This window comes from Drosophila pseudoobscura, chromosome 3 (genome assembly GCF_009870125.1).
Source record: "Drosophila pseudoobscura strain MV-25-SWS-2005 chromosome 3, UCI_Dpse_MV25, whole genome shotgun sequence".
NCBI classification, from domain to species: Eukaryota; Metazoa; Arthropoda; class Insecta; order Diptera; family Drosophilidae; genus Drosophila; species Drosophila pseudoobscura.
Window position 1 is genome coordinate 2,657,209 of NC_046680.1, and position 15,875 is coordinate 2,673,083.

Here is a 15,875-nt window from a genome sequence, read left to right on the forward strand (position 1 = left end):
TAAACCTCCCATCCTTAGTTAACCGTAGAAAAATGCTTGGTGTGATATTTATGCACAACTTGATCAGGGGTGACATAGACAGCCCTGATCTGTTGAGCCGCATAAACTTCACGATTCCTATTAGACTGACTAGAAACTTTATACCGTTGTTCCTTCCACTTTGTAGATCGAATTATTCCTTGCATGAACCGTTTAGGGTCTTATGCTCGGACTATAATTCCCTCTACCATATTATATCCTCCACTAATTCTCTTCCTGTTATTAAATTACTAATCCTTACACACCTTTCTAGTAATTAGTAATTGTAGTGGTATTTGTATTTTGTATTTTATTGCATGCTTAATTTCTTAATAAGTTTAGTGCTAATTTTCCTCGAAGGTTAGTCTAATATCTATCTTTCTTGCATGCTCGCGTTTGGTTCGGCTACGCACCGCGCGTCATGCGGCAGCGCCCCTCGGTCGGTTGGGCGGGAGGAGGGCTGCGTTTTGCCTGGGATCCGCGCGTAACAGCCTTCTGCTGGTGTCACACGGGCCACTTGACGGTGCAGTAATTGCATCGCCTCTTGTTAGATGCAGTCATTGCATGTCAACGTCCAATAAAATGTCTAGGGGTTCGATTCCAAGTAGGGTTTCGAGTGCTTTTGTTGGGGTTGACCTCAGCGCCCCTGTAATACAGAGCAAAGCCTGTCGCTGAGTCCTTTCATACAGCAGAGTTGGTCGCACCACCGACAGGTAAGTCCAATGCATCAGAGCCGGAGACAGGCCCCATATGCTGCTGAGCATCTTCTTGGATGCATAAAGTGCAATGGTGGCCTTCTTTACCCTTTCCAATACATTGGGTTTCCATGCCAGTTTACTATCCAGTACTGTCCCCAGGTATTTGACTTGTGTTTTTGGGGTTAGCCTAGTTTGATTGATCTTCGGGGGGGTCCATATCCGTACCTTGTACCTTGGTAAAGAGGATGAGGTCCGTCTTGTCCGCGTTGATACTGAGTCCCACTTCCTCCGCCCACTCGCGTATCTCCCTGAGTGTTCGTTCCATTAGTGAGCTGAGGGTCGATGGGCAAACACCCGTAATAAGTATGCTTATGTCGTCCGCATAAGATGTTATTATTGGGGCCTTCCTTTCGTATCTCTTGATAAGGTCACCGACCACCAGATTCCACAGGAGGGGCGACAGGACTCCACCCTGGGGTGTGCCTCTAAGTGCCTCTTTCACCATGGAAGCGGTGCCCCACTCTGATTGCACCCGTCTGCAACCTAGGAGGTTCCTTATCCACAGGTTGATTGCTGGGTGTGTATTAGTCGCTACCAGATAATTTGTTATTGCTTCCGTAGCCACGTTGTTGAATGCTTCGGAGATGTCCACGAATACTCCCAGTGCATACTTTTTATTGTGAAGGGCTTTCTCAATGGTAGCTACTACCGAATGTAGTGCGGTCTCCACCGATTTCCCTTTAGTATAGGCATGCTGGTTGGTTGACATCAGTCCCCTACCTCATTCCTGATGTGTAAGTCCAGCAGCTTTTCTAGTGTTTTTAATATAAAGGAGGTAAGGCTTATCGGTCTATAGTCCTTGGGACTCGCATGGCTGCACTTTCCTGCCTTTGGGAGGAAAACAACTCTCGATGTTCTCCATTGGATAGGGATATAGCCAGTACTTATACAAGCTGTGAATATTGCGGAGAGCCATGGGGTAATCGCCTCTTTGGTCACCTGCATCATGGCTGGGAATATCCCGTCAAGTCCTGGTGCTTTTCTGCCTATAAAGGAGTCTATTGCGCAGTGGATTCGCTTGGTGGTTAACATATCTGTTGGGGGGTGTTGTTCCTCGGTTGCTAGGTCCTGGTGCTCTTTGGCATCAGGGACCTCGGTGCAACCAGGAATATGTTCCTCCATTAGTGCTGTTAGGGCTTCTTCACTGCCCTCTGTCCACTGTCCGTCTATTTTTAATTGGCTTTGTATGGTAGGCTGCTTAGAGAGCAGCTTCCGTAGCCGTGCGGTTTCTGGTACTTTCTCGATGTTGGAGCAGAAGGTCCTCTACGAGTTCCGTTTTGCTTTACGTATTTCCTTCTTGTAGCTCCTGAGTAGGAGTCTGTATTCCTCATAGACGATCCCTTCGTTCGCTTGTTTGGCGATCTTAAAGAATTCCTTGAGGTTGTCCCTTTGAAGAGAGAGATCCCGGCTCCACCAGAGTGGCTTGGACCTCTTCTTCGTCCTCGAGGGCTTGCACGATGTGTGGTAGGCGTCCAGCAACACGTTGGATAGGGTCTCTAGAGACTTCTCTATGTCCTCCGCGGATTTCACTGTGCCCGGACTCGCGAGCTTTGAAGTAACTGTCTTTTTAAACTTTTCCCAGTGAAATTTTAGAATAGTTTTTCTAAATAACAATACAGAAATTTCTTGGGTGACTGCAATTTTTTATTTTAATACGACGAAAGAAAAGGGGTGCGTGCGTTCGATTTCATGGATTTTTCTCGACTACTTTCATATATTAAAACAATTTCTTCTATGCCTACCTTACCTACGGTGGCAAAGCGGGGCGAATTCGCCAAGAGCGAGAGAGCGAGCTTTTATTGCGCTCCCGCTTTGCCCTAGCCTAACTTACACTAGACTTCATGAAATACTATCCTAATAACAATTATTATTATTCAAATGGCGCTACACCGGCCCCGTTGAAGGCCTGGAAGGCTTCAAACCATTGGCAGAAGCGCCAATTTGTGTATCGGCCTCCTGAACGTGGCTCCGCTGCTCGTCCTTAGCTCGACCACTCTGACCCTTCCGTCCTGCCCGGCGGTTGTTCCGACCACCCTTCCGAGGAGCCACTGTTGAGGGGGCAGGTTGTCCTCGGCGACGATTACGAGGTCGCCTTCCTTTATGTTTGGCTCCTCCTGGTGCCACTTGAATCTTATTTGTAATCCCAGCACATACTCCCGGGACCATCGCTGCCAGAACATTTGCCTGGCTGACGAGACAAGCCGCCATCGCTTTAAGCAGCTCAGACCCTCCTGGTCCGGGGTCCTGGGTGCTGGGGGTGCGATGAGCGGCCCGCCTGTCAGCAGGTGCCCGGGAGTCAGCGCGTCTCCGTCGCTTGGGTCTGGGCTTAGGGGTCCTAGCGGGCGCGAGTTGAGTACCGCCTCGATTCCGACCAGCACGGTCTCCAGCTCCTCTGCGGTGAGGAGAGCGCTTCCGACTGCCCGTAGGAGTAGGCCCTTGGCAGACTTCACACCGGCCTCCCAAAGTCCGCCCATGTGCGGTTCACGAGGCGGTATGAAGGCAAACTCGCACCCGCTTCTTGACGCAAATTCGCGTATCGCGTCCGCTTCCGCCTCTATCTTCCTCCGCAGTTCGCTGAAGTGGCGACTTGCTCCGACGAAATTTGTCGCGTTGTCGCAGTTCACGCGTTGCGGACATCCTCGACGACCGACGAACCTTTGGAATGCCAACAAGAAGGAATTAGTCGTCAAATCGGAAACAATTTCTAAATGAACCGCCTTGGACGCAAAACAGACAAATAACGCTATGTAGGACTTATAAGGGGGCCTTCCACAAATTTTCAGAGTCGTATAGACTGGGCCACAAAAATCAACGCCACATACTGAAAATGGGCGGAGAGCACGGAGCCGGTCTGCGGTTAAGTTGCCCATCATTTGGGTCTGGAGTAGCGGCTTGCATCTAAAGCAACGAATAAACGACCTAACTGTCGCCCCGCAGACCGCCTGAGCATTCAGGCGCCTGAGTGCTCGTGGGCCGGCATGAAAATTCGTTTGATGCAGATAGCGATGCAGTATGTCAGCACAAACTGCGAGCGTTTTGTCAATACCAAAGGAAACTTGGCATTATATGACATAGGAGCGTTAACTAGTCGCCCCCCAACTCGCAACAACGAAAAAGAGCACCAAGTCCCAGCCTCTTCATGGATGAAGGGATTCAAACGCTGAAGACTGGGGCCTAACTTGGTGGCTTTGCGAATCCTTTCAATATCTTCTTGAGACTCATTTTTCTGTGTTATTTCGACTATTTTTAGAAACGCCTCGTCGTATTCTACGGATGACGGAATTTTTCCAAAGTTGAGACTTTTGTCTTTGCATTTTCGGATGAAGCGGAACACGAAAACGAACACTCTTAGCAGTTTGAGGTGTGACGAGTATCCCTCGATTACATCCACTAAGTAATTTGGCTTGGCCGCGACGGTCAGTCCGACCGATTTCTTTCGACTTTCCATCTGTATCTCTTCTTCGGAAAGCTCGAAGTGTGGATTTCTGGGCCAGCTCTCTTCTTCAAACTTTAAGAACTCTGGTCCTCCAAACCAGATCGACTGCACGATTTCCTCTACATCACAACCTCTCGAAACTATGTCTGCTGGGTTCTGTTTTGTTGGCACATGCCGCCACGTAGCTTCACTTGACCACTCTTGAATCTCCGCTACTCGGTTCGCAACGAATGTTGACAACGACGAAGGGTGGGATCTGATCCAATGAAGAGTAACTTCTGAATCTGGCCAGAATATCATTTTATCAATTGGAACCTTGAGCAGTGATTTGATTCGGTGACAAAGGTCTGCTAGAAGGTGAGCGGCACATAACTCAAGCCTTGGGAGCGTTTTCGTCTTGAGTGGCGCTACTTTCGACTTTGCAGTCAACAAGGAGACCTTGAAACCTTCTGCAGTCTTTCTACGGAGATAGACGCAGGCTCCATAAGCTCTCATGGATGCGTCGGCAAAGGCATGTACTTGAATCGGTGACATGGGATCAGTATGCACAAATCGAGGTATGGTAATCTTCTCCAACTGACCCAAGGATTCTTTTAATAAGTTCCATGCTGTTTCCAAGTTTATTGGAATTGACTCATCCCAATCTAGCTTGTTGAGCCAAAGCTCCTGCAGTAGGATCTTTCCCTTAATTACTAAAGGACTTAACAAGCCAAGGGGGTCAAACAGCTTTGATGTCACCGATAAGATGTTCCGTTTTGTCGCTCGGAGACCCATAACTGACGTGTCAATTTGGAACTTAAAGACTTCTTCGTGTGGCAGCCACGATATTCCTAACGCCTTAGTTGACTCTGAGTCCGGGATCGTTATCGGTTTTACTGTGCTCTCGGATGCGGTGACCTCAGGTGAGTTCGAAAACCATTTAGTCAATTCAAACCCAGCGGTTTGAAGAACCTGAGCCACATCAGACTTAATTGTCTTTAACTCCTCTACGCAACCAGAACCAGTCAACATGTCATCGACATAGAAGTCGGAGTCGATAACTTCAGCAGCTTTAGGGAATGAGAGTTTTGCAGACTCACTCAACCTCTTCAAACACCGAATAGCCAAAAATGGGGCTGGTCCAGTCCCATATGTTACGGTGTTGAGCTGGTATATTCTCAAGGACTCAGACGGGTCCACATTGAGAGTATACTTCTTCTCCACACTATGAGCTGGAATTGTCTATCCGCATCAGCGACCCAGACTTGGCGATACATCTTCTTAACATCGGCTGTCAAGGCGTACCTGTGTAGTCTGAATCGGAGCAATGTCGAATACAGCTCATCCTGTATCGTAGGACCGACCATCAATATGTCGTTCAAGGCCACCTGAGAGGACGTTTTACAAGACGCATCGAAAACGACGCGGAGCTTGGTCGACGTGCTTTGAGGCCTCAACACACACTTATGTGGAATGAAATAATGTGGAGTTTTGGGGATTGTGTTGTCTGTGGTAGACATGTGACCCATGGAGAGGTACTCTTCCATGAACTCCAAGTACATTTTCTGCAACTCGGGGTCATGAGACAATCTTTTTTCAAGCGATAAGCCAGAATAACTCTATCCATAGCTGTCGCATGGAGAGCATGCGAAGTGGAAGGTTGATTCTGATTGGGAGGAGGAGAAGAATTCTCTGGGGGTGATGGTAACGCTAGACTTTTATTCGCCACTGTGTACCTATGCAATAAGGTATGGTGTGAGCAGCCACACACTCGACACTTCTTAGCTTTGCATCGTACTACAGAGTGGCCTGGCTGCAGACAATTGATGCACAAGGATGCAGTTTTTGCGAATTCGAACCTTTGCATTACTGCCAGCCGACCAAATGGACTGCAATCTGTCAACAAATGGCCTTTCGCATTGCTGTAGCTGCATTGTTGGTTTTTGGTATTCGCGGTGGAACACGCGAATGAGCTCCGATTATGCGGCTTGCTTGGCACAGCTTTCTGCTCCTGCTTTGGTTTGTCCGAATTTTCGGCCGAAAGATGCTGATGTCGGCGATTAAGCAACTTTTCACAGTCCGTCCAAAGTGGCAGTTTGTCATAATCGAGCTGTTCTTCCTATTTCTCTTTGGTCACCGGATCGACTCTGCTCAAGACGAGATGAATAATCATCGCATTCGAGATCTTTTTATCATCGCCTATCGACAACAACGAACCATATATGGATGAGGCGGTATCGATAAGGTTTCTTAAGGACGATGCTGATTGCTGGGTCATTTTGGGAAGACTAAATAGGGCAAATAGGGCAATGTGATTTTTAAAGATCACACAATCATTATCGTAGACTCGTTTTAAGCTAGCCATTGCTTTTTCGTAGTTGGTCTCGGTTACTTGGAAAGCCCTAACTGTTGCCAACGCTTCACCGGAGAGACACGAAAGCAAATGGTTGAACTTTTCGATAATTGGAATGCTTTGGTCATTATGAACTAGAGTCTCAAATAAACCTATGAAGTTTTTAAAGTCCGAAAAGTTGCCGCTGAACTGCGGCAGAGCTAACTTCGGAAGGCGAGCACGAGTTGGGCCACCATAAGCTGGTACTGCCGGTATTGTCTCATCAGCTGTCTTTAATGCGCAAATTTTGCAATTGGCAAAACCGACCATGAAACCGGTGTGTTAGAGTGAGACAGAGCGAGAAAGAATGAAATTGTTTTCGTGATTCTGGCTATAATATTTATACGATTGGTTCAGATTTTGCACTCTAAAAGATAAAGTCATCTTCTACGATTCTGCGTTTTTAGTTTTCTCGTATCGTCGAAATTGTGGATGCCACTAATTTTCGCCCTTTGTGGGGGCGGAAGTGGGCGGGGCGAAGTTTTGAAATATTTTTGTAGCAGTGACATATCACAGAAGTCTGGATCCAAAACATCGTTGCTCTAGCTCTTATAGTCTTTGAGCATTAGGCGCTGAAGGGGACGGACAGACGGACGGACGGACAGACGGACAGACGGACGGACGGACAGACAGACAGGGCTCAATCGACTTGGCTATTGATGCTGATCAAGAATATATATACTTTATAGGGTCGGAAACGATTCCTTCTGGACGTTACACACATCTACTTTTAGAACAAATCTAATATACCCCAATACTCATTTTGAGTATCGGGTATAATGAGTTATATGTGTAGTTATTGCGTCCAAGAGGGTTAGATGTACATATGTATGTATATATGTATTAATATATATGCTCAACTCTAACTACAGCATGCAATCTAGCTCTACTATGTCATACGTATGTGCCAAGAATTGAAAGCGAGGTGCAATTGTTTCAGCACAAGACAATAATTGCGAGTTTTTTAATCTTTTCGTCTTCACTCGAGCTTTCAATTTTTTGCACAAATACCTCTTGGGAAGATAGGAAATTCCAGGTGCTGTACTCCCCTCTTGTTTATATGTAGCTGCAGACTGATTTTGTTTGGTTTGTTTGATTATTTGCACACACGTCGCGGTCAATTTGGCAATTTAGCTGCCGCACATATGCATTTACATGTATGTATGTATGTATAATAGATTTTGGCTATTTATCTTTTCTTCACTGTGTCACTGTCACTTTTTGCCTTTCCACTTGAATTAATATGTACGTTTAAATTGCAAGTCCACCCGGGGGCGCCATGAAATTTTGGAATAGTTTTTCTAAATAACAATACCGAAATTTCTTGGGTGACTGCAATTTTTTATTTTAATACGACGAAAGAAAAGGGGTGCGTGCGTTCGATTTCATGGATTTTTCTCGATTCCTTTCATATATTAAAACAATTTCTTCTATGCCTACCTTACCTACGGTGGCAAAGCGGGGCGAATTCGCCAAGAGCGAGAGAGCGAGCTTTTATTGCGCTCCCGCTTTGCCCTAGCCTAACTTACACTGGACTTCATGAAATACTATCCTAATAACAATTATTATTATTCAAATGGCGCTACACCCACTATGACCTTCGAAGAATGTTTGAAGTCGCACTTAAACTGAATGTACTTGTGATCTGAGAAGGAAGGTCTTTCAAGGACCCTCCAGCTAGATACCATAGTACTGTTTCCCGTTGCAAGTGTTAGGTCTAGCACGTTGGATGAGGTCGGACCTACGAAGGTGTGCTCCTCCCCGACGTTTGCTATATAGATTAGTTGCTAGTATAAAGTCTAAGAGTGACTCACCTCTATCATTGATGTCGGTGCTTCCCCACACATTGTGGTGGGCATTGGCATTCGTCCCGATGACGAGTTGATAGTTTTTGGTGCCGGCTTCTGTCACCAGGCTCCTGAGTTCGTCGTGTGGTGCGGGTCTGTCGTGAGCCATGTAGCAGGAAGCCACCAGAAGGCGCTTTTCCTCACTTTCCAGCATCACTACCGTCAGGTCATCCGCGCTGTAATGAGACATAAGGTAAGCATGGATTCCCTTTCGTACGAGTACGACGGTCCTATTCCTGCTTACCGATGTTGAATAGAACAAGTTATGATTTGAGAACTTTAGTCCGGCCACTGAGATGCCTGTGGCAATCCAGGGCTTCTGGACTAAAGCTATGGCGACGAGCCCTTGCTCCGTGCCATTGAGGAGCTCCGCCGACGCGACCTTGCTTTTATGCAAGTTTAGCTGCAGCACACTCAGCATCATGAGCATCAGCCTCAGTTGCACCTGGTTGACTACCAGCGTCAGGTCACCGTCCTCTTCTTCTTCCTCTGCGTCTTCGAGCGCAAAACCCTGGTCGGCCTCCACAATGGACTCAAGTTCTAAGTCGTTTTCCACCTCGCCTGCCTGTAGGTTGTGTGCGTCCTTGTCTTTGGGGTGGCGCTTTTTGAGGCACAGGTAGACACTACCCATGCCCCACGCCATCTTCCCGAACTTGGGATACAGCAGATCCTCTGCCTCCTTGTTTATTTGGAGGATCACACATTGGCCCCCCTCGTTGGGTAGTGGGCTACCAATGTGTAGGATCCTCCAATCGGCCGTTGGCACGTCCGCGTTTTGCCGCTGAAGGAGCTTCAGCGCTGGGTCCCCCTGGATTGTGATGGGGAAGAGTACCTTCGCCTTATGCTTGGACGGGATAAGCTCCCGGTCCACAACCTCCAGCTTGGCCCCCTCCCACATCGCCTCCAGTTGGCAGACCGTACGCGTCAGCCACCTTAGGATCTTAACCCCATTTAGCCACCCAGCACCATCGAACGTGGGCATTGAGGCCGCGGGGTCTTCCTCCATGTGTGCAAACAGTGCGTCGACAAGACGAGCGTGCACAAGTTTCAACTGTGCCGCTGACATCTTGCCGTTTTCCTCGCTCCGGTCGATGAGTGCCACGATCAAATGTCGTTTGGTCACATCGCTGACCTTCGCTTTCGGTTTCGATGGCTTCTTGGCCACTTTCGGTGGAGCGGCTGCACTCTTGGGCCCGCGTTGCCGCTTGCTCGCCGGAGTGTCTTTAATGGTACTCTCAGTCGAGCGTTGCCTCTTGGTGGCCTTCATCTCCTCCACCTTATTGGCATATTCGCCATTCGACGCCCTCAGGCATCTGTGGCCTCAGGCATCTGGGCGTAATGTAGTCGGCCCTCCTCTACTCGCTGCTCGGCCCAGGCTAGCTTGACCTTCTCCTCCTGGGAGATGTCTGCTTTACCTTGCAGCCGGCTTTTGATATTGAGGGCCGCTTTGTATTGTGCTTTGGCCTTCATCCCCTCCTTGGAACGCTTCGGCCCTTCCCTACGCAGGAAGCTGGTGCCTGGTTCCGGCGAACGGAGAAGGCTCTCTTCCTCCATCCTGCTTAGAGAGAGCACGCTCTCCAGATCCTTGTCTGTGTCGACTACGGCATCAGTGCGGCTCAACTTGCAGGCTGCGGAGTGAGTTGTTTTTGTTGTTGTTGTTGTTGTTGTTGTGGCAGTAGCTTTACAACTGACTTGGACAGAGAGGATTGCTCCTCCCCGTGCCCGCCGGTGGTAGCAGTCACGCTTCCCACCGACGTTTGGGTTGACATCCCAACCCGTGCTTTATCCATCTTCGCCTCCATATTTGGCCCGAGGGTCTATACTGGTTAATATTTTTCGGGGGGACCAGCGTTTTAGGCCTGACCGCCAGGCACCTCTAGCCATGGCCCTGGTTCGGTTCCCCCGACTTTGAATCGGGAAGACGCCGGACCATAGCCTTAGCTAGACACTGCATTACCCCGGACAGAGCAAGCGACAGTGCATTTCTCTTGTCCGGGGTAATGCAGTGTCCATTGCCCAGCCGGAACCCTCGTGGAGGGTTCAGCTAGAGGATTTTCGCCAGCCGATTTGTCTTGATAGTACTGCGGATTTTCGGGAGTCCCGAAATACTTCCGTTAATTTCGACAGGGGAGGATACAACTGTTGCTCTAGTATTCGTTCTGCAACAAAGACGCCGCACCAAAGCGAATTCAACTGGAAAATCTTCTACATATTGTTCGGAAAATTTATGGGATGAGCACCATTAATGTCTATTTTACACGGTTTTTTAGGAACCAATACCGTGTAAAAACAGAATTTGGAAAAATACCCAAATACTTCTTGAGTACCGGGTATAAAAATGTATATATGGATGTATGTAAGTACATTGAGATTGCTCTTATTTGTATGGGCGAAAAGCCCGATTCGACAATGTTTAGAGGTGCCAACTTGAGGTCAAAGTTAAAAAATATGATATTTGGCCAATGGTTCCTATGGCAGCTATACTATATATCGCTCTGATCGGATTGAATTTTTTTTGTGATTTAGAATATTATAATATAATAATTCAGCTCCCAAAATTTGATCTCGACTTCTTAATATTTAAGCCAACAATAAATAGTTAACATTCAACTTTTCAAACAAATGTGCACTAATGTGACTGAATAATCGAGTTGCCAACCTCGTCTACCCATAATGCTGTCGGAAAGGGAAACAAAATGGGGAATAGTTGATATGTGAGGACCCATACTGGGAGCCTCACATAGTAACGAGAGCTAATTGATTAAGAAGACAGCCCGAAAATATAGCAAATCGCAATGGAGCGAGATTTGTATCAGTTAAAATCATCTTCTATGGTAGTAAATAAGCTAGTTAAGTTTTGCATAGCCGAAATCCCGCCAAACGGCCAGCTCACACAGAATAGCCGCAAAGAGAGCAGCGAGGAGAGAGAGCCATGCTCGGCCGGCAACAGAGCGGATCTCTTTCGAGAAAGTCCCGTTGGCCCGAAAACGAGCGCAAGGCGTGGTGAGAGCGTCGAGCGACCGTTGCAAGAGCGAGGAGTCGATTTTCAGAAGCGAGCGAAGACAGAACGCCGCGGACAGTGAATAGAGAAGCAAAAAGTGTTGAACGGCCGGGCGCCCAAGAAGAGAGGAAGAATGGACGAGCTGCAGGAATACAGACGCCGGATCCGCGGGTGAGCTGGCCGATGGCCAAGGCCATCAGGCCAATAAACTTCGATCGTATGACTAAGAATTCTTTCGCTTCCATTTGCTTTCCCCGGTCGGACCACCGACTGCGGTCATCTCTCCCCCTTCCCCTTCCGTTTTCCTGACCGTTCTCGGCCCCCGCGTTCCCGCTCTGACTCTGGCAACAGGGTTTTACCCTGCCCCCCACCATAATTTCTCCCGAATGCCCCGTCGTTGACGACGGCTCTGCGATCCATGCGCCCACGACCCGTCTCAACGTCTCAGCAACTTACAAATAAACTGTAGGTGACCCTGGGCAGACTGAGACTGACCCCAGCCTAGGATCACCACTTTACAGATAAAATCAAAGATTAACAATACATATATTTTTTAAGAGGAGTTTAAGTTGACAACTCGAGAAGAAAAATATTTGCGCGACGTTTCTATTCATACCCGACAGTCAAAATGAGTAGAGGCGTAAATTAGGGGATGATAGGGGATGTGTGTAACATCCAGAAGGAATCGTTTCCGACCACATAATGTATACATATTCTTGATCAGCATCAATAGCCGTCCCTATGAGTGCCTAGTGTTCAGAGACTATAAGGTTTAGAGCAACAAAATTTTGTATCCAGACTTCTGGGATATCGGACCTTGACAAGTTTATTTCAAAATTTTGTCACACCGCCTTCCGACCACGTAATGGACGAAAATCTGGGGGTATACACAAATCTCAGAGACTATTTACGCTAGAGTAACAAAATTTGGTATCCACACTCCTGTTAGATCTCACTATAAAAAGTATATCTTAGAATTTCGCCCCATCCTCTTCCGCCCCCACAAAGGACGAAAATCTGTTGCATTCACAATATTGATGAAACGAAAAAACGCACAATTATAGAGAATGACCATATCTATCAGGTTGCCGAATCTGGATTAGATCGGATGATTTTTATAACCAAAAGGAACAAATCAATTTGTAGTGGCTACGCAGCGCCCGACGACACGCTCAGACTGATTTTCTGTTTCTCTCGCACGCACTCTTTGTCGTGTCGTTTAATATTAACTAAGTATCGGGTATAAATGTAGAGTTGGTTTCGGTCAACATAAGCTGTTGAAGCTCCAAATCTGGACTTTCAATTTATATGCGAAATGTATAACTGTAAAGAATTTGATCCAAAAATTCAAACATAATTTTAGTAGTATACTAGAATATATACTAGTCAACCACGCACAACACTTTTTTTGTGAGGCTGTATAATTTATAAAGAACAACAATAAGACCTCAATAAAACAAATTTGTTGTTCCAGCTTTTATAGTTCCTATGATCTCGGTGCTCAATTGGAGCGACATGCAAAGCAAAATACAAATATAAATAGTTAATATCTTCCAAAAAACCCAAAAAATTGAAGCTTTGTGGAAATGTTCTGTTAATGCAGAAACATTGAAATGCATTTTCAGCTCAATCCATTGCTGTAAAATTCGTTTGACTGCATGATTAATTGAAATCCAGCGATTGTCGCCAACCTAGTGTTTTTGAGAGGGCAAATATTCACTACTATTTTATATGGTAAATCAGTTAATGAAGTTCACTTTACTTCATCATTATAAGAAATTTTCCTACTGAAGCTTTTGCAGAACCATGCTTACGACTCGCTTACAAAAAATTTAATCAATTATGGATAATTCTTCTTTCAAAGCAGAATTTAACGCCAACTGCACGGAATGACAAACGCGCCTAATTAAAATTAGCGACGACATAGACTTTTTAACTAAGCATAAACACCACTAATATTTTTTTACCCACCATAACATTACCATTACCAGTTACATTTTGGGTTGATATTTCTAGTTGAGATAACTCTGTTAGAAGTAAATTTTAAATTTAATTTCAGAGTTAATACAAATGTTTTAACAATATAAATTAATTTGTTATCATTATAATTAGAGCTATGTAATTTTTCTTACTTAGAATCTGAGAAACGCTGCATCAATTAAGACATTATTTTTCATCGCCAGTAGCATTTCGTAGACCCTCGTTGAAGTGGTCTTATTTACGTTAGTGCATTTTGTCCGATCTAATTGATATTAGTGCCGCCGGGCAATAAACATTGCTAGCCTTACTTCCTGGCGACAAACTTAATTGGTTTCAACAGGCTGAATATTTAATTTTATTTGCTTGAGCGAATGGCAATGCAATGCAATTTGCATCGCCTTTGTCGCGACACATCCAGATCCTTAAATCTTTTACTATTTAAAAAAATAAAATAAAAGGGTGACTTGCTCATATGTTTTTGGAGAAGGGCACAAAAGAGACGCTCTGATGCCAAACGAGTATCGGTAACACTATCGATATCAGTAAGCATGTATACATGCGATGCCACATTGTTGAAATTGGATCAAATTTACAACAAAACAGACAGAAAGATATCAAATCAAACTTAAAGCGAAATAGATATCCAGATAATAGATATCCAGATGTCTGAAGCAGTTAAAAAAAAACAGATATTTCCGGAAAATGTCATCAATAAATCATTTCCGAGACTACGAACCAAACTAGCTTATTTTAATCCGCAGTGCTCGCAATTGGTTTTAAGGGATTCGAGTCTGACTGAAGGCAGGATATGTACTGATCGAAAGCATTAAAGTAGCAACGACATATGTACATACATATGTAGCTGTGATTTTACGAATACTGTGGATTCATGGAGAGCTTTAATAGAACAACAGATTCCCAGTTTAGTCCTGCGTATTTCACATATACTTACATTGTACATACATATGTAAATTCCTAACGCTATAGTATCTACTCTATGTTAATGCGATAGTCATATGTACATATGTATGTGCTTTCAAGCCATATAATTTACTACATACATATGTATGTGAAACGTCCTAACGTCCCAAGAGCTAAATACAAATACAAAATACCGAAACTCCTGGCAGATGTAATGAACAACGTAATAAAACGGATGGAATGAATCTATCTTTTAAACATTTATTAGAAATTAAAACATCTGGTCAAAATAATAATACCGTCTAAGTGCTTCGATTTTTGTTGTACGTATACATATGTATACTTATTCATATACATATACGTACATGCATATATTTATACGTCATTACTTTCAAAGATCATAGTCAATGTACCAACAGAGCAGCCTGCAACATGTTGCACAACGGGAAAAACGAGCATAAACGTTGTCAGCTGCAGAAAGGGCCGCGGCTTTACTTTTATACATGGTACTCCAGCGTTTTTTGTATTCAAAATTGCAGATGCCACAGATTTTCGTCCTTTGGGGTGTCGAAAGAGGCGTGGAAGTCTCTGAGATTTAGGCACTCATCGGGACTGACGGACAGACAGACATATCTATGTACATATGTATGTATATCGACTCGGCTATTCATGCTGATAAAAAATATACATATGTATGTACATACTTCGTGGAATCGGAAACTCTTCCTTCTAGGCGTAACACACACCGACATTCATCACAAAACTAATATAGCCCTAAACTCTGCGAGTACCAGGTATAACAAACTTTCTTTCAACTGGTGGTGGTTGGTTTTACAGCAACATTTCGACCCTGCCTGTGTTTGGATACCACGAAAGACTTCAATGCCGAACGAGTTGTGTGTTGTGTTCGAACTTGCGTTGAGGGTGGACTCTCCTCCGGTCCTCGTCGTGTGCTTTATTCTTCCGAGATTCCTTCGTGCTTGATACGGTTGTGGTTGATTACATACATACATACATATATACATACTTTTTACAAATCCAGTTCTCGTTTTGTTGTGTATGTCTATGACTAAGTGTGTGAATGTATGAATATAACGAGTGCAATATACTTCAAATTATGTTTATGCTGGAGAAATAGCTTATTTCAGTGTCTATATGTATGTACACAAACAAACCAATTTACATTATTTTTACAAATCCATTCATTTATGCATAGTTAAAAATGTACGTCAGAAGCAAGCTGAAAGCATCCAATTAGTGAAACATTTCATTAAAAATAAATACCTACATATGTATGTATGTTCGGTACTATTCAGTTTTTATGCACACATACGTACATATATATGTATTTAAATAATATTAATGTTCATACATATTTAGATAAAAGTGCAGGATTTTTGTTACACTGGATGTAAACAATTGTTTGTATGTATTTTATTGTATTTGTATTGTACAATGTATGTATGTATTTTCATGCATGTATAATCAGCAGGGTCTAATATATTGTGCATATACATACATACATATGTAACTATAAAACACA

At 44.8% G+C, this 15,875-nt stretch overlaps 2 protein-coding genes across 10 annotated transcripts in view; one reads left to right on the forward strand and one right to left on the reverse strand.

The window, feature by feature from the left end:
- Positions 1-2,452: 2,452 nt before the first annotated feature.
- On the reverse strand, positions 2,453-14,562 carry LOC117183772 (uncharacterized). Of its 2 annotated transcripts, none has more exons than XM_033379031.1 (2): positions 13,564-14,562; positions 2,453-3,431 (listed from the first exon to the last, which is right to left on the reverse strand). In XM_033379031.1, exons 1-2 carry the CDS (start codon positions 13,584-13,586, stop codon positions 2,693-2,695), a joined length of 762 nt encoding a protein of 253 aa, XP_033234922.1. In that variant the 5' UTR covers positions 13,587-14,562; the 3' UTR covers positions 2,453-2,692. The 2 variants fall into 2 exon arrangements, with proteins under 2 accessions (XP_033234922.1, XP_033234923.1); XM_033379032.1 differs by lacking the exon at positions 13,564-14,562 and adding an exon at positions 8,398-8,450.
- Positions 14,563-15,038: 476 nt separating this feature from the next.
- Positions 15,039-15,875, forward strand: part of Wnt5 (Wnt oncogene analog 5) — a 90,352-nt gene continuing 89,515 nt past the window's right edge. For 5 of the 8 annotated variants that reach the window (XM_033379021.1, XM_033379027.1, XM_033379030.1 and 2 more), the window contains exon 1: positions 15,351-15,489. Coding sequence is in view for 1 of the 8 variants with exons in the window: in XM_033379026.1 (XP_033234917.1) it covers positions 15,488-15,489 (2 nt within the window). In the remaining 7 variants the exon portion in view is untranslated. Of the gene's footprint in view, positions 15,127-15,350; positions 15,490-15,875 lie in introns of those variants that run through there. The other 3 variants (XM_033379023.1, XM_033379026.1, XM_033379024.1) reach the window with 3 other exon arrangements.